Below are 24,051 nucleotides of genomic sequence, written 5' to 3' on the forward strand. Positions count from 1 at the left end.
CTCCAGGACTACTGGCGATCTGACCGACTGCCTGTCGGACATCAATGTCTGGACGAGGACCAACTCTCTCCAACTCAACATCAGCAAGACCGAGGCCCTCCTGATTGTCTCGCGCCAGCGCCTCCGCACCTCAGGCGCTGGCAGCATCAGCCTCCATGCTGCACATTCAACCTCACTAACCCAGTCAAGAACCTGTTTGACCCTGAACTTTCCTTTCTGCAACCCATCCGCACCACCACCTTCACAACATTGCCAGACTCCGCCAATGCCTCACCCCTCAGGATGCCGAAACCCTCACCCACGCATTCGTCACAGTCTCGATTACAAGAACTCCCTCCTCATCGGCCTTCCCAAATCGTCCCTTCACAAGCTGCAGATCATCCCAAACTCTGAAGCTCGTGTACTCTCACACACCAAACTCAGTGACCCCATCACTCCCACCCTCGCCCGACTGCACTGGCTCCCCATCACCCAGAGAATCGAGTTCAAGATCCTCGTCCTCACCTTTAAGGACCCCATGGCCTTGCCCCCTCCTTCCTCTCTGACTGCTGATTCCCCACCAATCTGCCCACTCCCTCCTTTCATCAGGCTCCGGTCTGTTTCATGTCTTCCGCCTGATCCACCCAACACATCAGTGGACGGGCTTTCAGCCTCTCTGGCCCCGCACTCTGGAAATCCATTCCACGGACCATTGGCCTCGCTTCCTCCCTTGCCACCTTCAAGGCCAGACTAAAGACCCTTTTGGAGTCCTGTAGCTCAGTGGTTAGAGCACTCGCTTTGCAAGCGAGAGACCTGAGTTCAATTCCAGGCAGGTCAGGGCGAAACCTTGGGCAAGTTTCCTTACTCCACACGGCTAATAATAATCCCTCCAAAAAACCCCAAAATAAAAAAAAAATTGGTCATTTTCAATCTACGACTGTTTGTGGGACATTGCTGTGCGCAATTGGCTGCCGCGTTCGCCCACAAATATACAGTCAATTCACTTTACAGTGTATTCTGTGAAGCGCTTTGGGACGTCCTCGCGACGTGAAAAGCGCTATATCAAATGCAAGGATTATTATTATTTATTTTCTTCGACTGTGCCTTTGGTCTCTCTACCACCTCTCTGCGTTCCCTCAGCCGTATACCACTCCTTCCCCATGCTGGGGCACCGACACCTGACAGTTCAGCGCTTTGGACACCGTTATGACGTGAAAGGCGCTCTTTAAATGTAATTATGTTGTTGTGTTTTTATTGAATTGGCTTCCACCGGCCTTCCAGGCAATGCATTCCAGATCCCAACAACTCATGTGAAAACCTTTGTCCTCACCTCACCTCTATTTCTTTGAACAACTATTTTAAATCGGAGTCCTCGGGTTACCGACGCACCCGCCATTTGAAATAGTTTCTCCTTCTGCACCCAATCGAATCCTCTCATAATTATTCACTTATGAAAATGTTGTGACTGTGTGTTTTGTGGGCTAACTTGGCAGCCAATTGGAGCCCAACAACGTCCCCTCAAACAGCCACAAGCGAATTGGTCTGTTTCCCAGAACGCAGGATGGAGCACCTGCTCTTGTATCTCTCCATCATCACAAATGACTCATTATTTTGCTAACGGAGTGTGAAACACCCCTCACATTGGCAATGAAAGCAGTCGCAGTGCTTTGCATATGTCACCGCTGCCCTCAGTATGTGAAGGGGATAAATACCTCTCATATTCAGACAACTTCATACAGTCTCTGACCAACGTGTCTCTGCGGTCTTTACAAGGCTTCCAGACTTCCAGAGACCATGTACTGCTTAGTGCTCGCTCTCTCTGTGCTGTTCATGGCTCAGGGAGTAGTCACCAATCACAGTGAGTAAACCCCAATGTTCGTCTCTCTCCTCCTCACCGACCCCCTCCAGCCCTGCACTCCCCGCCCGACTCGCTCCCCACACATCATCCGCGCGGTGTGAGTGACGCTGTGTGAGTGTGAGCTGTTGTGAAGCTCTGAGACGTCTGTGTGGTGTGAGCGATTTTGTATAACTGAGTTTAACTGTACAGATAAAGTTGGACGTCTGATGCGTTTGTCGTTCAGGGATTGTGAATCCCATGGAGGAATTTGTGCGGATTCGTGTCTGACAACACAGAGACCTATTGGATTTTGCTCTGATGTTGAGGGCATTTGCTGCAGATAAAGAAGGCAAAGCTGAGGCAGCGGAATGGAGCGCTGTCTGTCACCAGCGCAGGAGAAAGGATGGGATTGTCAATGTCTCAGCCACCGGCCTCCTGTAGCTTGTAACCCACTCCCTGAACAACAGGGCGGAGGGCAATAAATAAATATCATTCATCTCATGATCAGTCTGGTCTTTGTGTTTCTGAGAGAGAGAGAGAGAGAGAGAGAGATAGAATGTGAAAGAGAGAGTGTGTGAGAGAGAGAGAGAGAGAGGTCGCTGAATCCATGACTGTTTGTGGAATGCAATCAGCTGCCAAATTTTTAAATAACAATGCACAGTCAATCGTTTTTACAGTTTATATTGTGAAGCAATTTGAGACGTCTCAACAACAGGATAAGGCGCTATATCAAACACAAGGAATATTATTATTATTATTATTGCAGCTCTCCCAGGTCAGCTACAGCACGGGGTAGATACAGACACGGCTGAGCATCACACCACACACCAGGTCTAGTCGGGCTCCACTGGTTTCCTACGGCCAAAAGCATTGATTTTAAGATCCTAACGCTCGTTTTCCAATCCCTTCATGCCCTGCACCACGCTACGTCTCCGACCTGCTTACCGTCCATCCTACAACCCGCTGCCTCCGCTTGACTGACACCTAATTGTCCATAGTTCCTCCATTGGTGGCCGCGCTTTCAAACACCACTCCCCGAAACTCTGGAACACTGTTCCTCTACCTCTCCGGCTTATCCACTCCTTCCCCGTCTTCAGGTCGCACCTGAAGAACTTCCACTTTGACCGTGCCAATGGTCAACTTCCCCTCTCCGCTGGCTCGGCATCGTGCTCTGCCACTGTCAAGCACTCTGGGAAGCTAACGTACGTGAGGAGCGCTGTGTTAATGAAAGTTGTTGTGGAGTAAAGCTTCCTCTGCACTGCCCATCCAGCACTCCCAGACAGTCACTGTGTATTGTGGAGTCGGGTAGTGAATCTCCCCGCGATTAAACTGATAGAAGATCAAAACATCTTTGCTCTCCTGAGGGCCTGAAATTCTCATAATCTCAGGCTTAAGACCATCACTTTGAAGTTTAAGGGGCAGCAAAGATTGATAAAATACTCTGTATTTCAGTGTGAATTTGGAAATCGTTCTCCTGCAGTTTATATATAGAAACCCAACTCCAAATACCATCTGACTTTTACACGATGATCAAAATTCTACACCGTCCTGAACAAAATCCTCCATTCACTGAGGCAGTGGTAGCGCTCTCGCCTCTGAGTAAGAAGGTTGTGGGTTTCAGTCCCACTTCGTGTCTTGGAAACACACAGTCTAAGCCAATGCTCCAATGCAGTTCTGGGGGTTGGGAATACACTGTCGGAGGCGCTGTCCTTTGGATGAGATGTTAAACCATATTCCAATCTGTCAGTTCAGGACTGACACACTGTGACTGAGAGACACTGACACACAGTGACTGAGCGACACTGACACACGGTGACTGAGCGACACTGACACACGTGACTGAGCGACACTGACACACGGTGACTGAGCGACACTGAAACACAGTGACTCAGCGACATTGACACACGGTGACTCAGCGACACTGACACACAGTGACTGAGCGACACTGACACACGGTGACTGAGACACTGACACACAGTGACTGAGCGACACTGACACACAGTGACTCAGCGACACTGACACACGGTGACTGGGCTGAGCTGACACAGTGACGGAGCCAGACTGATACCCAGTGTCTGGGCCATGGTAGTTCTCTCGGGCTGCTGTTACCATCTCTGCTCTCACTGAGTGCGTGTCTGAGGGTCTTGGAACCCATCGTAGTCTTAGGTGACGCTCCAGTGCATTGCTGGGGGGAGAGCACCACATTGTTGGAGGGATGAGACGTTAAATGTCATTCCCGTTTGCACCACTTTGTGTTGACGAACGGAAAACCTAATAACATCGCAGAAGATTTGGCCACAAAAGTGGCCACACAGTGTCACAAAATGGGATCCAGACGTATTTTAGCCATCTTTGGAACAAGTGGCCACAATAATCTCTGGGGATAAACCTGTAGATTTAAAAATGTGCCCATGACACTGATGTGGAAATAATACAAACTATCAAAACACTAATTTGTTAAGTTTCCGTGAATAATCACTATTCAAACCATAGATCAGATTGAAGTGTCAAACAAGGTTTGCTGTTTTACAAAGATTTTTGTGTGGTTCCGACAAGGTGTCCGAATAATATTTTACAACAAGTACATGATGCTCCCACTTCCGGACATCAATCCAGGTCTACTGTGTTACAGCGACTACAACAAGTATCCTGGTGGTCTAATTGTGCAGAAAATGTAAAACATACCAGACCAGTGGAGGTTCCATTGACATTATTGCACATTGATCATATTGATCCACATCTTTCAACACCTCGTAAAAACCGTTATGTATTAGTGGTAACTGATACATTCACAAAATGAGCTGAAGTATTTCCAATGACTCATAATATGGCAAAAGCGACTGTAAACATTTCAGTGAATCATATAGTCACTTGATTGGGCTTCAAACAGGTATTGATTATGTCCTTCAAACAGGTATTGACAGGTATCACCCCTCACGCTGCTGAAACACTGGTCCACGCCTTTATCACTTCAAGGCTGGACTATGGGAACTCTCTCCTCATCGGCCTTCCCAGCACCTCCCACCAAAAGCTGCAGGTCATGAGGAACTCTGCAGCTCATGTACTGTCCCGCACCAGGCTTCGCGACCACATCACTCCCACCCTCGCTCGCCTCCACTGGCTCCCCATCCCCCAGAATCTCGAAATCAAGATCCTCATCCTCACCTACAAGGCCATTCACGGCCTCGCCCCCTCCTACCTCTCCAACCTACTTTCCCCCTATGTACCTGCCTTTACCCTCCGTTCCTCTGGCTCCGGTCTGCTCCACATTTCCCGCCCCAACCGCCTTCCATTGGTAGCCGGGCTTTCAGCCTCTCAGCCCCGAGGCTCTTGAACTCCATCCCCCAGTTCCTTCGCCTTGCTTCCTCCCTTTCCTCCTTCAAGGCCGGTCTCAAGACTTTTCTCTTCAACAGTGCCTTCAGCTTCCCTCTCGACTCTCTAACCCCTCCTCGCTCCCTCTCTTCCCTCCCCTCACCCTGACCATTTCCCCCCTGATCGGGTCCCGACGCAACTGTCCAGCACCGTGGGATGTCCTCCCGACGCGAAAGGCGCTCTATAAATGCAATCTTGCTGTTGTTGTTGTGGTTGTTGTTGTTGATTGAGATCAAGGGTCTCACTTTACATGAAAGATAATGTTATGTGTAGCACAGTTGCTGGAATTACATAGGAATTCCATATTGCACCATCTCAATCATCAAGAATAGTGGAAAGTATGGACCCAAATCTAAAAACCATATAGCGCAAATTTATCACTGAAAAGGTAAAATGTTGGGATCAATTGTTACCAACAACGAAAAACGACAAGATTACATTTGTACAGCGCCTTTCACGTCGGGAGGATGTCCCAAAGCGCTGGACAGAGTACAGCATTTCAGATTAATTAGCACTAATTTCCATCAGTGCTAATCGCAATTAGATCAACACCTTCTCAGAGAGCAACATTTCCACCATATGATAGAATTATTGGATTGTACAGCACAGAAGGAGGCCAATCGGCCCCTCGTGTCTGTGCCAACTCTTTGAAAAGAATAATCTAATTCAATCCCACTCCCCCACTCTCTCCCCATAGTTCTGCAAACTTGACCTCCACAAATAATCAACTACATCTCTCTTGAAAGCTGTGATCGAATCGGCTTCCATCAGCCTTTCATGCAATGCACTCCAGATCCCAACAAATTGTTGCAGATTACCGCACCTCTGTTTATTTTAACAACTATTTCAAATCGGAGTCCTCGGGTTACCAACCAGCCCGCTAGTTCAAACAGTTTCTCCCTGACCATCCGATCGAATCCCCTCATAATTCTTCACTGTAAAGTGCAGTGACTGTGTGTTTTGTGGGCCAACATGGCAGTCAATTGGAGCCCAAGAACGTTGCATCAAACAGCCACAAGAGAATTTGTCTGTTGCCCAGAACACAGTATGGAGCACCATCTCTTGTATCTCTCCATCATCACAAATGACTCATTATTTTGCTAACAGAGTGTGAAACATCCCTCACATTGGCAATGAAAGCAGTCGGAGTGCTTTGCATGTGTCACCGCTGCCCTCAGTATGTGAAGGGGATAAATACCTCTCATATTCAGACAACTTCATACAATCTCTGACCAAAGTGTGTCTGCTGTCTTTACAAGGCTTCCAGACTTCCAGAGACCATGTACTGCTTAGTGCTCGCTCTCTCTGTGCTGTTCATGGCTCAGGGAGTCACCAGTCGATGTGTGTAAATCCCAATGTTCGTGTGGGGGGCACAGATGCTAAAAGCCTGGGCGGGTCGGGCGGGAGATATGGAGAAGGCCGGATCCCGATGAAAGGAGGGAGCGGGCAGGTTGGTAGAAGTGGGCAAGGCCATGGGTGGCCTTAAAGGTGAGAACGAGGATCTTGTGCTCGATCCTCTGGGGGATGGGGAGCCAGTGGAGTCGGGCGAGGGTGGGAGTGATGTGGCCACGGAGTTTGTTGTGTGAGAGTACACGAGCTTCAGAGTTTTGGATGATCTGCAGCTTGTTAAGGGAAGATTTTGGAAGGCCGATGACGAGGGAGTTCCCGTAATCGAGGCAACGGTTCTCTCAAGGAACTTGGATAGGAAGTGAGATTTGAGACGGACCCGTAGCTGGATAGCTGTGATGGGTCAAGGAAAGGTTTCTTCAAGGGGGAGTGATAGTTTCAGGTTTGAGGGAGAATGTAAAAGTGCCAGATGACAGGGAGAGTTTAATGTTGTCAGCGAGTAGTGGGGCACGGAGGTGGAGCTGGGATTGAAGGAGAGGGTTGGGGATGGGGTCCAGTGAGCATATGATGGGCTTCATGGAGGCTACCGTGTTGATGGGCGTGACAGGTTCAAAGGTGTGGAAGGAGGGTTGGGTAATTGTCGGATGGGTAATTGTGTGGGGTGGGGGTAGAGAGGGGGAGGAAGTTGGGAGGGCAGTGGCAGCTGAGCGGAACCCCTTGATTTTGGACTTAAGGAAGAATAGGAGGATGACTTGGTTGAGGCCAGAGAGGAAGAAAGCGGTGCTGGTGAGGAACCGGATGTGAGTGAGGAAAGATAATTTGGGGTCGAACCTGATGCCTAGGTTGCGTACGGGTCGGAGAGTGTTAGGCGGAGGTTGGGTAGGTGGATGCTGTGAGAACTGTGAGATTTTAGACGTTGATGAGAGCCAAAAAGTATGGCTTCCGTCTTGTCAACGTTCAGCTGAAGGAAATTTGCGTACATCCAACTCCTGAGGTCTGACAGGCAAACTGACAGAATATCAGGGGACTGGGGGTCGCAAAGAGAGTCCTGAATAATCTACATCTTGGGTAGGGAAGAGTTGGGAAATCTAGTGAGCAGGGGGTTAGTATTGTCAAGTCTGGATGTTACCAGCTCTGCTCTCACTGAGTGTGTGTCTAACCATTATCACAATATCTGGGTGTTTGCATAGAACAAGGTGTGTGGCTGAATGAGCTCAGTCTGAAGTCAAATAAACTCAGGTTTGCAAATCTCCCACTCACACACAAAAGTCCAACCATCCGTCTCACATCGCAACATCCGTATTACTTTAGGAATTTAATAAAGAGACAAATGCATCTGTAAATTCCTCTCCTATTTCCTTTAACACCCTGGGGTGGAACTATCAGGTCCTGGAGATTTGTTTATCTTGAATCTCATTATTTTCTCCATTAACATTTTTTTATTTCTATTAATTTTATTAAGCATTTCTCTTTGACTTATTTTTAGGTTCCCCTCTATGGCTGCTATTTTGTCCTCACCCTCTACTGTAAAAACGGTAGCTATGTATTTATGTAACAAGTCAGCCATTTCCTTATTTACTATATTCTCACCTACATCTGTCTTTAACAGACCCACATTCCTGTTGACCATTTTCTTTCTTTTAATATATTTATAATAGCTTTTACTATTGGTTTTAATATCCCTTGCAAGTTTTTTTTAACACTTCCTTTACGCTCCTCTTAATACTTTCTAATAAATTAAATTCAAATGACTTTTTACAATAAGTACATGATGTTCCCACATCTGGACATCAATCAGCACTACTACGTTACAGCGACTACAACTAATATCCTGGTGCTGTTGATTCGGATCAAGGGTCTCACTTTACAAGGAAGGTGATGGGATGTGCAACGCAGTTGCTGGAATTACACAGGAATTCCATATTGCACCATCCTCAATCATCGGGAATAGTGGAAAGTATGGACCCAAATCTAAAAACCATGTGGCGCGAATTTATCACTGAAAAGATAAAATGTTGGGATCAATTGTTACCATTAGTGTTAATCGCAATTAGATCAACACCTTCTCGAACAACAACATTTTCACCGTATCATAGAATTATTGAATTATACAGCACAGAATGAGGCCATTCGGCCCCACGTGTCAGTGCCGGGTCTTTGATAAGAACTATCCAATTCAATCCCACTACCCCACTCTCTCCCCATAGACCTGCAAACTTGTCCTCCCCAAATAAATATCTACTTCCCTCCTAAAAGTTGTTATTGAATCGGCTTCCACCAGCCTTTCAGGCAATGCTTTCCAGATCCCAACAACTCGCTGTGTGAAAACATTTCTCCTCACCTCACCTTTGTTTCTTTTAATGCCTATTTTAAATCGGTGTCCTCGGGTTACTGACCCATCCAACATTTGAAATAGTTTCTCCTTGTCCATCCGATCGAATCCCCTCATAATTCTTCACTGTAAAGTGCAGTGACTGTGTATTTTGTGGGCAAACGTGGCAGGCAATTTGAGTACAACGACTTTCCATCAAACAGCCGCAAGTGAATTTGTCTTTTGCCCACAACACAGGATGGAGCACCTTCTCTTGTATCTCTGTTGTCTCTGTGCTTTTATACACAGCCAGGCCTCCGCTCCGCCCCGCGCTCTCCTACCTCCGCTCCCGACTCATCTCATGATCAGTCTGGTCTTTGTGTTTCTAAGAGAAAGTGTGAGAGAGAGAGAGGGAGAGTAGTCACTGAATCCATTACAGCATTTCAGACCCGAGCTGTGGTCATGGAGGAAGAAGGGAGGGAGGAGAAGGGGGGTAACCGATGGCATGGTCGAAAAGGAGTGTCTTGAGGCGGGACTTGAAGGAGGCTAAGGAGGGGGCGAGGCGGAGTGACTGAGGGATGGAATTCCAGAAGTTGGGGGCCGAGTGGCTGAAGGCTCTCCTGCCAATGGTGGGGCGGGTGAGTCGGGGGCCGTGGAGCAGTCCAGAGCCGGCTGAGCGGAGGGAACGGGCGGATTGGTAGGGGCTTAGGAGGTCACAGAGGTAGGGTGGGGTGAGGCCATGGAGGGCTTTGTATGTGAGGACCAGGATCTTGAACTGGATCCTCTGAAGGATAGGGAGCCAATGAGTCGGGCGAGAGTGGGGGAGATGGGGTCACAGAGTTTGGTGCGGGAGAGGACACGGGCTGCAGAGTTCTGGATTATCTGCAGCCTGTGGAGGGAGGAGTTGGGAAGGCCAAGCAGGGCTTTTGCATAGTCGAGCCTGGAGATGATGAAAGCATGAACAAGAGTTTCAGCGGCCTGAGGGTTGAGGTAGTGGTGGAGACAGGCCATGTTACGGAGGTGAGGGAAGGCAGAGCGGGACATGGCATGATTGTGGGGGAGAAAAGACATCCTCCATGAAGCCCACCACATGCTCACTGGACTCCATCCCCAACCCTCTCCTTAAATCCCAGCTCTACCTCCTTGCCCCACTACGAGCCGACATCATTAACCTCTCCCTGTCATCTGGCACTGTCATATCCTTCCTCAAAACAGAAACTATCACCCCCACCTTGAAGAAACCTTCCCTCGACACATCACAGCTATCTAGTTACCGTCCCATCTCAAATCTCCCCTTCCTATCCAAGGTCCTTGAGAGAGCCGTTGCCTCCCAGATTAACTCTTTCCTCTCCTCTTATTCCCTCCATGAACCACTCCAATCAGGTTTCCGTGCCGCCCACAGCATGGAAACTGTTCTGGTCAAGGTTACAAACGACATCCTGACCATGTGTGACCAGGGCTCCCTCTGACTCCTCGTCCACCTCGATCTCTCCGCCGCCTTTGATACCGTGGACCTCTCAATCCTCCTACACCGCCTCTCCTCCCAGCTCAACCTTCAAGTTCTGTCCTTGAATGGTTCAGGTCCTATCTTTTACACAGCCTCCAATTCGTCGCTGCAAACGGTTTCTCCTCCAGCCGCCACACCGTCTTGTGTGGTGTTCCTCAGGGCTCTGTCCTCAGTCCCCTCCTCTTCACCCACTACATGCTCCCCCTTGGTGACATCATTCGGAGACATGGGGTAAATTTCCACATGTATGCGGATGACACCCAACTCTACCTCTCTGCCTGCACCCTGAACTCCAGGACTACTGGCGATGTGACCGACTGCCTGTAGGACATCAATGTCTAGACGAGGTCCAACTCTCTCCAACTCAACATCAGCAAGACCGAGGCCCTCCTGATTGGCTCGCGCCAGCGCTTCCGCACCTCAGGCGCTGGCAGCATCAGCCTCCATGCTGCACATTCAACCTCACTAACCCAGTCAAGAACCTGTTTGACCTTGAACTGTCCTTTCTGCAACCCATCCGCACCACCACCTTCACAACATTGCCAGACTCCGCCAATGCCTCACCCCTCAGGATGCCAAAACCCTCACCCACGCATTCGTCACAAAGTCTCGATTACGGGAACTCCCTCCTCATCAGCCTTTCCAAATCTTCCCTTCACAAGCTGCAGATCATCCCAAACACTGAAGCTCGTGTACTCTCACACACCAAACTCCGTGACCCCATCACTCCCACCCTCGCCCGACTGCACTGGCTCCCCATCACCCAGAGGATCGAGCTCAAGATCCTCGTCCTCACCTTTAAGGCCCCCATGGCCTTGCCCCCTCCTTCTTCTCTGACTACTGATTCCCCACTAACCTGCCCACTCCCTCCTTTCATCAGGCTCGGTCTGTTTCATGTCTTCCGCCTGATCCACCCAAACCATCAGTGGACGAGCTTTCAGCCTCTCTGGCCCCGCACTCTGGAACTCAACTCCACGGACCATTGGCCTCGCTTCCTCCCTTGCCACCTTCAAGGCCAGACTAAAGACCCTTCACTTCGACTGTGACTTTGGTCTCCCTCCAACCTCTCTGCGTTCCCTCAGCCCTACACCACTCCTCCCCCATGCTGGGGCCCCGACACCTGACGGTTCAGCGCTTTGGACACCATTATGATGTGAAAGGCGCTCTTTAAATGTAATTTTGTTGTTGTTGTGTTTATATTGAATTGACTTCCACCGGCCTTCCAGGCAATACATTCCAGATCCCAACAACTCGTTGTGTGAAAACCTTTGTCCTCACCTCACCTCTATTTCTTTGAACAACTATTTTAAATCGGAGTCCTCAGGTTACTGACCCACCCGCCATTTGAAACAGTTCTTCCTTGTTCACCCAATCGAATCCTCTCATAATTATACACTTATGAAAGTGTAGTGACTGTGTGTTTTGTGAGCCACATTGGCAGCCAATTTGAGCCCAACAACGTCTCCTCAAACAGCCGCAAGCGAATAGGTCCGTTGCCCAGAACACAGGATGGAGCACCTGCTCTTGTATCTCTCCATCATCACAAATGACTCATTATTTTGCTAACCGAGTGTGAAACACCCCTCACATTGGCAATGAAAGCAGTCGGAGTGCTTACCATGTGTAACCGCTGCCCTCAGTATGTGAAGGGGATAAATACCTGCCATATTCATACAACTTCATACAGTCTCTGACCAACGTGTCTCTGCGGTCTTTACAAGGCTTCCAGATATCCAGAAACCATGTGCTGCTTATTGCTCGCTCTCTCTGTGCTGTTCATGGCTCAGGGAGTCACCAGTCACGGTGAGTAAATCCCAATGTTCTTCTCTCTCCTCCTCACCGACCCCCTCCAGCCCTGCACTCCCCGCCCGACTCGCTCCCCACCCATCATCCGTGCGGTGTGAGTGACGCTGTGTGAGTGTGAGCTGTTGTGAAGCTCTGAGACTTCCGTGTGGTGTGAGCGGCGCTGTGTAACTGAGTACATCTGTGCACTTTCAGGTATAGGTTTTGGTTCAAGTTTTGCTGCAACACTATGGCTGTCCCGGGATTGTGAATTTGGTGGAGGAGTTTGCGCGCATTCGTGTCTGACAACACAGAGAGATGTTGGATATTGCTCTGATGTTGAGAGCATTTGCTGCAGATAAAGAAGGCAAAGCTGAGGCAGCGGAATGGAGCGCTGTCTGTCACCAGTGCAGGAGAAAGGAAGGGATTGTGAATGTCTCAGCCACCGGCCTCCTGTAGCTTTTAACCCACTCCCTGAACGACAGGGTGGAGGGCAATAAATAAATATCATTCATCTCATGATCAGTCTGGTCTTCGTGCTTCTGAGAGAGAGTGTGAGAGAGAGAGAGGTCACTGAATCCATGAGTGTTTGTGGGACACTGCTGTTTGCAATCGGCTGCCAGATTTGGCCCAAACAATGCACAGTCAATGTTCTTTAAAGTATAACTTGTGAAGCAATTTAAGACGTCTCAATAACGTGATCAGACGCTATATCAAATGCAACGATTATTACAATTATTATAATTATTAATACAATTATTGTAATTGATGATTGCAAGCAGCGGGAAAGCCTGCAATATCAAAGGCAAGCGATGTGGTTTTAGTTGGTTAGACTCCAGCAGTTACCCCAATGCACACTCTGGGGTCCCCAAGCCTTGGCTCCTGTCAAACCTGCGTTTAATACTTTCAGGAATTAGGTACGTGGGATACCGAGGGTGTATTCCATTCCCACAATCTACCTCCGGGATTTCCATGTGTAGGTGGGAGGCATGGAATTCTCACCGTGGTTTGGATACTGTGAAGCACAGTGATGGGTTTCCGTATGTGTTAGACACCCGACTGAGCAAATTTAAAAAAAATAAAATAAAAGAGGGCTGTCTGAAGATTCGGTGAGAAAATCTTTCCTGAAGACGTGTGAGTCAATCCCTTAATCGTTGTGAAGGACAAAATCCGATGACAGTGAGACTAAATCTTAACGTGACCCAATCCTTGCCTGAGGTTGGGAAGAAAGCTCTTTGTTTATTATGATTATTAAAACTCAAGCACAACTCGTCTCAAGATCACAACCAGTATCCCATGACTGCAGAGTGGTCACCCCCAGACCAGGCACCCGATCCTCACACTTTGTGAATTACGTCGCCTGAGAGTGAGTGGGTGAATGTGTGAGTAAATGAGTGGGTGGAAGGAGTCACCCAACAATCCCTAACCGCTGCCTTGGAGTCCTCTGTACTCCTCTCCCTCTGGCCTTCAACCCTCACTGACCCCTCTTCTGCTCTCACCCTCCTCCAAAACACCCTCTCCTCCACACTCGACACTCTTGCCCCATCACCTCCGGTACTGTCGCTTACTCTCGCTCCTCTTCATGGTTCATCACCCCTCCGCTCACGAAGAGCCAGGTGCGGGCCGCTGAACGCACCTGCGTAAAATCTGGCCTAACAATCCACTGACAAATTGGCTGGACCTCCTCAAAACCTACTACTCCACTCTCACCTCGGCCAAGTTGTCCTTCTACTCCAGGATAATCCTGGATGTGAAGAACAACCCCAGGCTTCTGTTCTGCACCACATCCCGACTTCTCCGTCCCGCCCGCCACCCCGCGTAGGTCATCTCCTCCAACCTTCACTGCGAGGAGATGCTGGATTTCCTTGAATACAAAATCAAGGGAATCCACTCCACGTTCACTCCCCCTCCAACTTCCACCCACCCCCCACCCCTTCCCTCCCACACTCCGACTCCGACCCATCCTCCCCTACACACCTTCGTACCTGTTTCCCCACCCTCTGTCACGAAACTCATCCTGTCCTTAAAACCCACCACTTGCTCCTGGATCCCATCCCCACTCCACTCCTTATCTCCCAGCTCCACATCCTAGCCCCACTTCTCACAGACATCATCAACCTGTCCCTCTCCTCTGGCTCTGTTCCCATTCCCCAAAAAACTGCCACCATCACTCCCACTTTGAAAAAACCCTCCCTTGATACATCGCAGCGATCAAGCTACCGGCCTATCTCCAAACTCACCTTCCTGTCCAAGTTCTTTTAAAGACTCGTCGCCTCCCAGCTGCGCTCTTTCCTCTCCTCCCATTCATTATTCGAACCTTTCAGTCGGGTTTCCGTGTTGCCCATAGCACAGAAACTGCCCTGGTCAAGGTCACTAATGACATCTTGACCATCTGCGAACAGGGCTCCCTCTGCCTCCTCGTCCTCCTCGACCTATCGGCCGCATTCAATACGGTCGACCAGTCTATCCTCCTCCACCACTTGTCCTCCCACCTGAAACTTCAAGGCCCTGTCCTTGAGTGGTTTAGGTTGTACCTTTGTTCGAACCTGAGCTGTCCTTTCTTCCTCATATCTGCGCCACAACCGGCACCGCCTTCCATCACCGCCGGAATATCGCCAGACTACGGCACTACCTCACCCCTCACACGGCTGAAACTCTGGTCCACGCCTTTATCACTTCAAGTCTGGACTATGGGAACTCTCTCCTCGACGGCCTTCCCGGCGCCTCCTTCCACAAGCTGCAGGTCATTCAGAACTCTGCAGCTCATGTACTGTCCCGCACCAGGCTTCGGAGTCACATCACTCCCACCCTCGCTCGCCTCCACTGGCTCCCATCCCCCAGAGGATCGAATTCAAGATCCTCATCCTCACCTTCAAGGCCATTCATGGCCTTGCTCCCTCCGACCTCTCCGACCTAATATTCCCTACTTACCTGCCCGTACCCTCCGTTCCTCTGACTCCGGTCTGCTCCACATCCCCCGCTCTAACTGCCCTACCATCAGTGGCCGGGCCTTCAGCATCTCAGCCCCAAGGCTCTGGAACTCCATCCCCCAGTGTCTTCGCCGCTTCCTCCCTTTCCTCCTTCAAGGCCGGTCTCAAGACCTTTCTCTTCAACCGTGCCTTCAGCTCCCTTCTCGACTCTCTACCTCCTCCTCACTCCCTCCCTTCCCTCCCCTCACCCTGACCATTTCCCCACAGCTCAGGTCCCGACCCAATTGTCCAGCGATTTGGACGTCCTCCCGACGTGAAAGGCGCTCTATAAATACAATCTTGTTGTTGTGTTTGTGTATGAGTGAGTGAGTGAGTGAGTGAGTGAGTGAGTGAGTGAGTGAGTGAGTGAGTGAGTGAGTGAGTGAGTGTGTGTGTGAGAGTGAGACTAAATCTTAACGTGACCCAATCCTTGCCTGAGGTTGGGAAGAAGGCACTTTGTTTATTATTATTATTAAAACTCAAGCACAACTCGTCTCAAGATCACAACCAGTATCCCACGACTGCAGAGTGGGTCACCCCCAGACCAGGCACCCGATCCTCACACTTTGTGAATGAAATCTTCTGAGAGTGAGTGGGTGAATGTGCGCGTGTGTGTGAGTGAATGAGTGGGTGTTTGTGTGTGTGAATGAGTGAGTGTGTGTGTGAGAGTAAGTCAGTCAGTCAGTCAGTGAATGAGCAAGAAATTGACTGCCAGGTTTTGCCCACAAAATACACAGTCAATCCACTTTCCAGTATATTCTATGAAACGTGAATGTGAATGAAATCTTCTGAGAGTGAGTGGGTGAGTGTGTGACTGAATGAGTGGGCGTTTGTGTGTGAGTAAGTCAGTCAGTCCGTGAGTCAGTGAGTGAGCAAGAAATTGACTGCCACGTTTTGGCCACAAAATATAATCAATCCACTTTACAGTATATTCAGTGAAAAGCTTTAAGACGTCTCGATGACATGATAAAGCACGCTACCAAATACAGCGATTATTATTAACAATATATGATTATTAACATAGGAACAGAAGGAGGCCATTCGGCCCAGAGAGCCTGAGCCCACACTTTCCAAGTTCACGCTCAATCCGCAACTCAACGCCATCTCCCTCCCTCTCTCTCTCCACAAACCCTAATATCACTGTCTATGTACCTATCAAGTAATTATATATTTGCCTTTTAAAATGATCCATTGACTCAGCCTCCACTGCCCTCTGAGGGAGTGAATTCCACACTCCCAACACCCACTGTGTAACAATGTTATCCCTCTGTCACTTCTAAACGGTTTAGCCTCAAGTTTAAGACTTTGGCCTCTCGTCCTCAATTCCCTCACCAGAGGAAACAGCTGCTCACTATTGACCTGTTAAATCCCTTCACAAAGTTATACACCTATACATTCCCTTCCCCTTCACATATGCAACAAGTGTCCTCTCAAATAAATTGCTTATTTTTGGTCGACCCGGATGTCTGACACATGCAGAAAACCATCATTGTGTTTAAAAGTACCCAAACCCGATGGATGAACACCACATGGATGTTTCCCGGTGACTGAAATGGAATGCGCTCTCTCCCTGGAGGGACACCTCCTGCTTCCCTAATTCTGGACAGTTTTAGGTGCAGGTTGGCAAGAGCCAAGATTTGGTGTCCCCAGAGTGTGCGTTGGGGTAACTGCTGGAGTTTAATCAGCTGAAGCTGCATAGCTTGTCATTGATATCACTGTCTGGCATTATTTGCTATTATCAGGGTGCGCTGTTTGAAAAGAGATGGAGTTTCTCTCTCCCGACGTCATGTCCATCGATTCCCCCGAAATACATTTGGTCACTCACTCCAGGACTGTTTGTGGGGCACTGCTGTGTGCAAACTCACTGCTACGTTTCACCCACAAAATACAGTCACTGCCCTTACAGTATATCCTGTGAAGCACTTTGAGACGTCCCAACGACCTGATAAGGCGCTGTATCAAATACAAGGATTATTATTATTATTTTATTTTAACCAGTTGTTGTTGTTGTTGGGGTACTATCGCCACCTGGTGGTGGAGAGGAAGCACAGCTTGACTGCAGTTACAGTAGAGCGACATCGCTCTCTGCTGGAAGCAAAACTGCACAACAGCACAGACTGTACGGCCTGAACATGATTTCACAAGATCATAAAAATCACGAGGCTGGTTCAGATGAGGCAGTCCCTCGGGCCCATTTAATGTCATCTTAAGATCCGTCTCAAGACTCACCTCTTTGATGACGCTCTGTCATCTTACTCCTAACTTCCACCCTGAGCTCCCACTCCCAGCTCACTGCCAAACCAGGACTGTTAGGAGCCTTGGAACGTCCTCCCGATGTGAGACACTGTATAAATTAGTAAATCTGTTGTATTCCTAGAACCTATTGTACACAATTAGCTGCCGGTTTCTCCCATAAAATACACGGTCAATCCACTTTACAGTATATCCTGTGAAGCGCTTTGAGACGTCTCAATCACGTGATGAGGCGCTGTATCAAAAGCAAGGATTATTATTATTTATCACAACCATCGAGCTGTTCCATGGTCTCGACGAACCTTATTTGGGGTCTTGTTCCAAATCTTTGTCATCTTTGTTCCAGTGGCTTATTACCCCCACCCGCCCGAGTTCTGGAGTCTGCACTGATCTGATTTGGATCCGTTGCTTTGTTTATTTGGGGCTCACATTGTTCTGCCACTTCCCCCCTCCCCTCCCTCCCCCCACCCCAGTTGTGGTGTAATATTCTGCAGGTCCGTCTCAGTCAGAGGTTTCTCCGTTGTTTTCGACACTTCAATCAGATCACCTTTTACCCTCTTCAGAACAGAACCCGGGTCTGCTGCTCTTTCATCATAACAATAGTAACCTTTGCATTTGATATAGCGGCTTATCACATCATCGAGACATGTCAAAGCGCTTCACAGAATATACTGTAAAGTGTGGTGACTATATATTGTGGGTGAAACACGACAGCCAATTGAGCACAGCAGAATCCCACAAACAGCCACAGAATGAATGACCAATTTTATTTGGGGGATTGTTGGCCAAGACAGTGGGAGAGAAAAAGTCCCTCCTCTGTTCAAATTGTGTCATGGGATCGATAATATTCACCTGAACAGGCAGACGGGACCTCGGTTTAACGTCTCATCTGAAGGACGGCACCTCTGACCAATGCCACACACCCCCAGCGCTGCATTGGAGCTTCAGTTTAGACCATATTATTCCAAGTCCTGACGTGGGGTTTGAACCTAAACAAACTTTTGATGGTGCCTTCAGCTCCCCTCTCAAATCTCTACCTCCTCCTTAATCTTAATCGCTCTCAGACATCCTCCTGACAGAAATGTAAATTGTGTTGCATTGTGTTGCAGTTTAGATTCATCCCTTCGCCGTAACAAACAACTTGATCACATTCATTCAAATACAAATTAGATCTTGTTTTTGTTTAGTAAATAATATTTGTGGAATGCAGAATATCAGTTATTTGAGACATGACATACAGTAAGTGCAATTGCTTGGAGGAACCAGACAACTCTGGACCTGATCTGTCTGGAATGAAATTGCTCCTTTGTAACTCTGAACCCATGTCTTCTTGTCCCACTGCCTTGTGACATCCTAACGTTACTAAGGTGGGAGAGCGGGGACGTGCGGAGAGAACGGAGCAGCTGCTCAGGTTCTGTGTGACCTGGAGCTCGGAGGTTGCGAAGCTCATCTGGAACCCAAAAGCTTCCCTCTCCTGTCTGTCCAACAATAGCGCCGTGTGAGGAGCTTCGAGACGTCCTCCCGCCGTGAAATGTGAGTTGCTGTTGTTGCGGCTGACACCCCGAGGCTCACACTCAGCTCATCAGTCCCCACTGCCATCCATCTGCTCCATCCTGTTATCATCCCACACACACACACACACACACACACGCGCCTGCGATCACACTCACACTCGCCTGTATTCACTCACACTCCTGCTATCAGACTCGCACACTCCTGTATTCACTCACACACAGCCTGTAATCACACACATACACACTTACAGTCACACACACAAGCCTGTAATCACACACACTCTCGCACAGGCTGGTGATGACAGGCTGAGGAGGCGCTAACCCAGGCTGGGCTCAGGCGATGTTGTGGAGTCTCAGAGCCCAGCCCCACTGACACGGTAACTGGTTCAGGTTGAATGTGGGGAGGGTGACCAGCAGCCCTGCTTCCCCATCGCCTGCCACCTCAGGGGCTCCGAGTATCCAACCAGCGTCACCTGTCAGGACACACAGTTACTGCAGTTCAGTCCCACCTCCTTCATCCCCTCAGTCATCTCCCTTTGGAACTCCATCCCACAATCCCTCCGCCTCGGCCCTCCCTTGCCCTCCTCAAGGCCGTCTCAAAACCCTCCTCTTCTACCTCGTCTTCGGTCACCCTCCTACCCCTACCCTCCCTGCCCTCCAACCCTCCCGATCCCAACCCACAGCTCGGGTCGAAATCCCTGACTGTCCAGCACATTGGGACGTCCTCCTGACGTGAATTGTGCTGCACAAATGTCATTTGTTGTTATTCTCTGTCGTCACCTTCCCCCCTTCTCAAAAACCCTCCCTCCCCCCATCCCTGTTGCCGAGCTATCAACCCATCTCCTACCAACCTTTCCTCTCTAAGGTTCCCCAACGCTACTTACAGCTTCACTCACAAACAGTCATGGATTGAAGGACTTGCTGCTGGGAAAACAGAGGGGTGTGTGTGGAGTAAGGAAACTTGCCTTAGGTTTCGCCGTGTCCGAGAATCAAAACCAGGTCCTCTCGCTTGCCAGGCAAGTGCTCTAACCACTTCTCTACAGGACTCCACTACGGTTTGTGACAAAATCACCAAGAACATTCTCTCTGTCCAGCCAGCGGGCACCGGCTGCTTCATATCCACCCCACCATCATTGGGGGAAACTTTCGGCCTATATTCCCCCACTCTCTGAAGTCCTCCCGGAGTCCTGCCAACTCCTCCCCACCCCCAACTCCATCACCTCGTTCAAGATCCATAGCAAGATCTATCTCTTTGACCCTCCCAATCCCACACCCCTCCAACAGGGTAGGGGTTCGGCGGTGGAGTGGAGGTGAAGCAATGGTGAGGGAGCATCCATGACAAACCAAAGCCCACCCCCTAGTCCCGAGCCTCCTCTCCCTGTACGTTCCGTGTGTGTGTACCCCCGCCCAGTGATGGCTGACCTTGCTGTGCCCGGCTGTGGCCGAGGGAGCTCCCAGGATCAGGCTGTCTGTCTTGGGCCATGTTAGGAACACAGCGTACACCAGGCTCTGCTCCGGGCGGGATGTGTACCTGTGGAACCGTGGGCGATAAAATCCTGCAATCAACGGTCAGTGAATAAACTCCCTGCCCTCCAGCTCTCCTGATCCCAACCCCCAGTTGGGGTCCAAACCCTTCACTGCCAGAGCTTTGGGATGTACCCTACTCGCCTGCCCTTCTCTGAGTCCATAAACTCAACAACAACAAGATTCCATTTATAGAGCGCCTTTCACGTCGGGAGGACGTCCGAAACCACTGGACAGTTGGGTCAGGACCCGAGCATTGGGGGGAAATGGTCAGGGTGAGGGGAGGGAAGGGAGGGAGCGAGGATGGGGTAGAGAGTCGAGAGTTGAAGGCACGGTCAAAGAGAAAGGTCTTGAGACCGGCCTTGAAGGAGGAAAGGGAGGAGGCGGCGAAGGCACTGGGGGATAGAGTTCCAGAGCCTCGGGGCTGAGAGGCTGAAGGCCCGGCCACCGATGGTAGGGCCGTTGGGGCGGGGGATGTGGAGCAGACCGGAGCCAGAGGAACGGAGGGTACGGGCAGGCAGGTAGGGGGATAGTAGGTCGGAGAGGTAGGAGGGAGCAAGGCCGTGAATGGCCTTGTAGGTGAGATGTGCTGTTGCCTGTCTTACACTCACCCACTGTTAATGATGACCTACCAGACAGTGGGGGTGACAGTGTCGTTCTGATGTCTCCAGGGCTTAGTGCTGTAGATGGCCTCCCCGTTCACTGACAGCCACTGGCCCATCTGCCGCAGTCTCTCCTCAAACAGAGGGATGATCTGTCCGTCGTGGGTGGGTCCGATGTTCACCAACAGGTTCCCCCCGCACGACACCGTCTCCACCAAAGTCTGAGAGAGAGAGAGAGAGAGAGAGAGAGAGAGACAAGAACATCCATCACCCTCGCTGCTCTCTACAGTCTCCGCTTCACCACCACAGCTCGAAGGCAATTCAGGGGTTTCACCCACAAAATATACAGGGAATCCACATGGAGTCCTGTAGCTCAGTTGTTAACACGGTCCCCTCACAAGCGAGAGACCTGGGTTGGATTCCCCAGGCAGCTCAAAACTTTGGACAAGTTTCCTTACTCCCTGCGCCTCTGTTTACGCAGCAGTAAGTGGAAACCTGGTCGTTATTCGATTGTCGGATCGCTTTTTCGGGGGCAATAATCCCTTCAAAAAAAATTTTTTTTTAAAATAATCATTTTGCCACTCAATTCATGACTGTCTGTGGGACACTGTTGAGGGCAAATTGGCTGCCGCGTTTCACCAACAGAACATAGAGTGAAATCACTTAACAGTGTACCCTGTGAAGCGCTTTGAGACGTCTCGACGACATGATAAGGCTCTGTATCTAATGAGCCGGGCTGGGCTGTGCTGTCATCAGCAGTGCCCTGGAATACTGGGGACCCGCCTGGCTCAGGGGGAACCAAACCGTCAAGTGGCGCCGCCTGCTATAGCTATTGAGATTTCCATAACGTATTGAAGGAACTCTCTCACCAAGAAGCCAGTGTCAGAGAGTGTGAAGGGGAGGGCATTGTGTGACCTGAACCAGCTGCTGGATGGAGAGGAAATCTCTCAGCTCCGCGTTCCTCCTGAAGCCCCAGGATTTTTTATCGATGGTCATGCAGTTCTCCACTTGTGGGCAGGAGGTGGCCTGGGTTGTAGCGGTCAGCGCAGGTGTAGTATCCTCCGTGCTTACAGATGGTCCCCAGCCCCCAGCGGTCGTTCGTCTCCACCGTCTTCCTCACGGGGCTGCAACAACAACAACTAAATTAAACCCAACTGGAGGCCTGTAGTGTAGTGGTTAACACGCTCACCTCCCACTGCCTGTCCAGCTAGGACCATCCTGCTGTTAGGGCTTTGGGATTGCAGGCTTAACAGGAGATGAGTGGGAGGATTCCCTGACTCCAGTCAGTGACTGGTCTGCCCTTCCAAGTCCTATTCATGCTGATTGAAGTCCTGTAGTGGTTTGAGCACTCGCTTTGCAAGCTAAAGGTCTCGGGTTCGATTCCCAGTCAGGGCGAAACCTGACTTAAGTCACGTTTCCTCACTCCACACACCTCTCTTTACCGAGCAGCAATGTCGATTGGTGGATCGCTTTCCGAGGGTAATAAACCCTTCAAAAAAAAAGATGATAATTCGATCACTCAATCCCTGACTGCTTGTGGGACATTCCTGTGTGCAATTGGTTGCTATGTTTCGCCCACAAAATATACAGTCAATTAATTTGACAGTATATTCTGTGAAGCGCTTTGAGACGTCTCAATGAAATGATAAGGCGCTATATCAAATACATTATTACTTTTATTATAAAGTTGGCCACCACTGGCCTATTTGTGAGTACAATGGCCTTGAGGTGGGACTTTAACCCACAACCACACATAGGGTAGCATTCTGGGCAGTGGCGGAGCCTGACGCTGAGCTGGGGGAAGGTGACCATAAGAAGGTCTTCGGTATGATCTGAAGATGAGGAAGGAGGGGGCAAGGCAGAGGGATAGAGGCAGAGTGTTCCAGAGTTTGGGGGAGTAATGGCTGAAAGTGCGGTCGGCAATGCTGGAACGGAGGGCACGAGGAACAAGCAGGAGTCTGGAGCCAGTCGAGCGGAGGCAGCTGGTAGTGGGTTGGCGTAAGCAGGTCAGAGAGATAGGGAGAGGGGAGAGTGTTACTGAGTGAGCCAGGCTGACACACTTGCCTTTCATTGTAGAGCCAGGACAGGAAGCCAGTGCTGTTCCAGTAGGAGGCGGGGGCGTTACCATCACCGTCAGACCAGAGAACCTCCGGCCGGTACTTGTTGACAATCTCGTAGAGCTCGGAAGGCTCTTCTTGGAGGGAAACTTGTTGGTTTTAAAGTGGTTGGCCTCATCCTCCAAGAAGAGGGGATTGAACCACTCGAAGAGGGAGTGGTAGAGCCCGAACCTCAAATCCGTTCTACCTCTGATCGCGTCTCCCAGCTCCGCCACCAGGTCCCGCCGTGGCCCCACGTCAACCGCGTTCCAGTTCCAGGACGTTTGCGAGCCCCACAGAGTAAATCCTGAGAACATGCAGACAACACGCATCAAACACTGAGAACATACAGCCAACACGCATCAAACCCTGAGAACATACAGCCAACGTGCATTAAACCCTGAGAACATACAGCCAACATGCATCAAACCCTGAGAACATACAGCCAATGTGCATCAAACCCTGAAAACACAAATCAACAACAACTTGTATTTATATAGTGCGCCTCATGCAGAGTCGCGTCCCAGAGCACTTGACAGTACTTGATATGGTTGAATAGGAAGGTCTTCAGGCATAACCTAAAGATGGAGAAGGAGGGGCAAGGCAGAGGGATTGAGGTAGAGAGGTCCAGAGTTTCGGGGGGAATTGCCTGAAAGCGCGGACGGCAATGGTGGAATGGCGGGCACGAGGGACAAGCAGGAGGCCAGAGACGATTGAGTGGAGGCAGCGGGTTGTGGGTTGGGGAGTAAGCAGGTTGGAGAGGTGGGGAGGTACTGGGCGTAAAGGGATTGGAAGACAGATGTGAGGATTTTGAAATCAATGACACCAAACCCAGAGAACACACGACCAACACTCAGAGCTCAGAACTTTGTGGATTTAAGCTAAAGTGACTGACTATCCTCCTTTGGGGTACGTAGGGTCTCCTTGTAGCTGAACTGACTCCAAAGTAACATAATAA

General features: G+C 49.9%; 1 protein-coding gene and 1 long non-coding RNA gene across 2 annotated transcripts; one reads left to right on the forward strand and one right to left on the reverse strand.

Moving 5' to 3' along the window:
• Positions 1-1,627: 1,627 nt before the first annotated feature.
• Positions 1,628-2,317, forward strand: LOC103191410. Its single transcript, XR_489257.2, has 2 exons — positions 1,628-1,837; positions 2,027-2,317. It is a non-coding gene; the product is annotated as an uncharacterized LOC103191410 (long non-coding RNA).
• A 19,467-nt stretch (positions 2,318-21,784) lies between these two features.
• On the reverse strand, positions 21,785-23,400 carry LOC121852685 (plasma alpha-L-fucosidase-like; the record flags this gene model as incomplete). Its single annotated transcript, XM_042346577.1, is given in 4 exon segments — positions 21,785-22,012; positions 22,014-22,121; positions 23,062-23,179; positions 23,182-23,400. Coding segments are annotated over 4 exon segments (578 nt in total), but the record flags the coding sequence as incomplete, so codon positions are not given.
• Positions 23,401-24,051: the final 651 nt, after the last annotated feature.

The sequence above is a fragment of the Callorhinchus milii genome, unplaced genomic scaffold, assembly GCF_018977255.1.
Source record: "Callorhinchus milii isolate IMCB2004 unplaced genomic scaffold, IMCB_Cmil_1.0 Scaffold1037, whole genome shotgun sequence".
NCBI lineage: Eukaryota > Metazoa > Chordata > Chondrichthyes > Chimaeriformes > Callorhinchidae > Callorhinchus > Callorhinchus milii.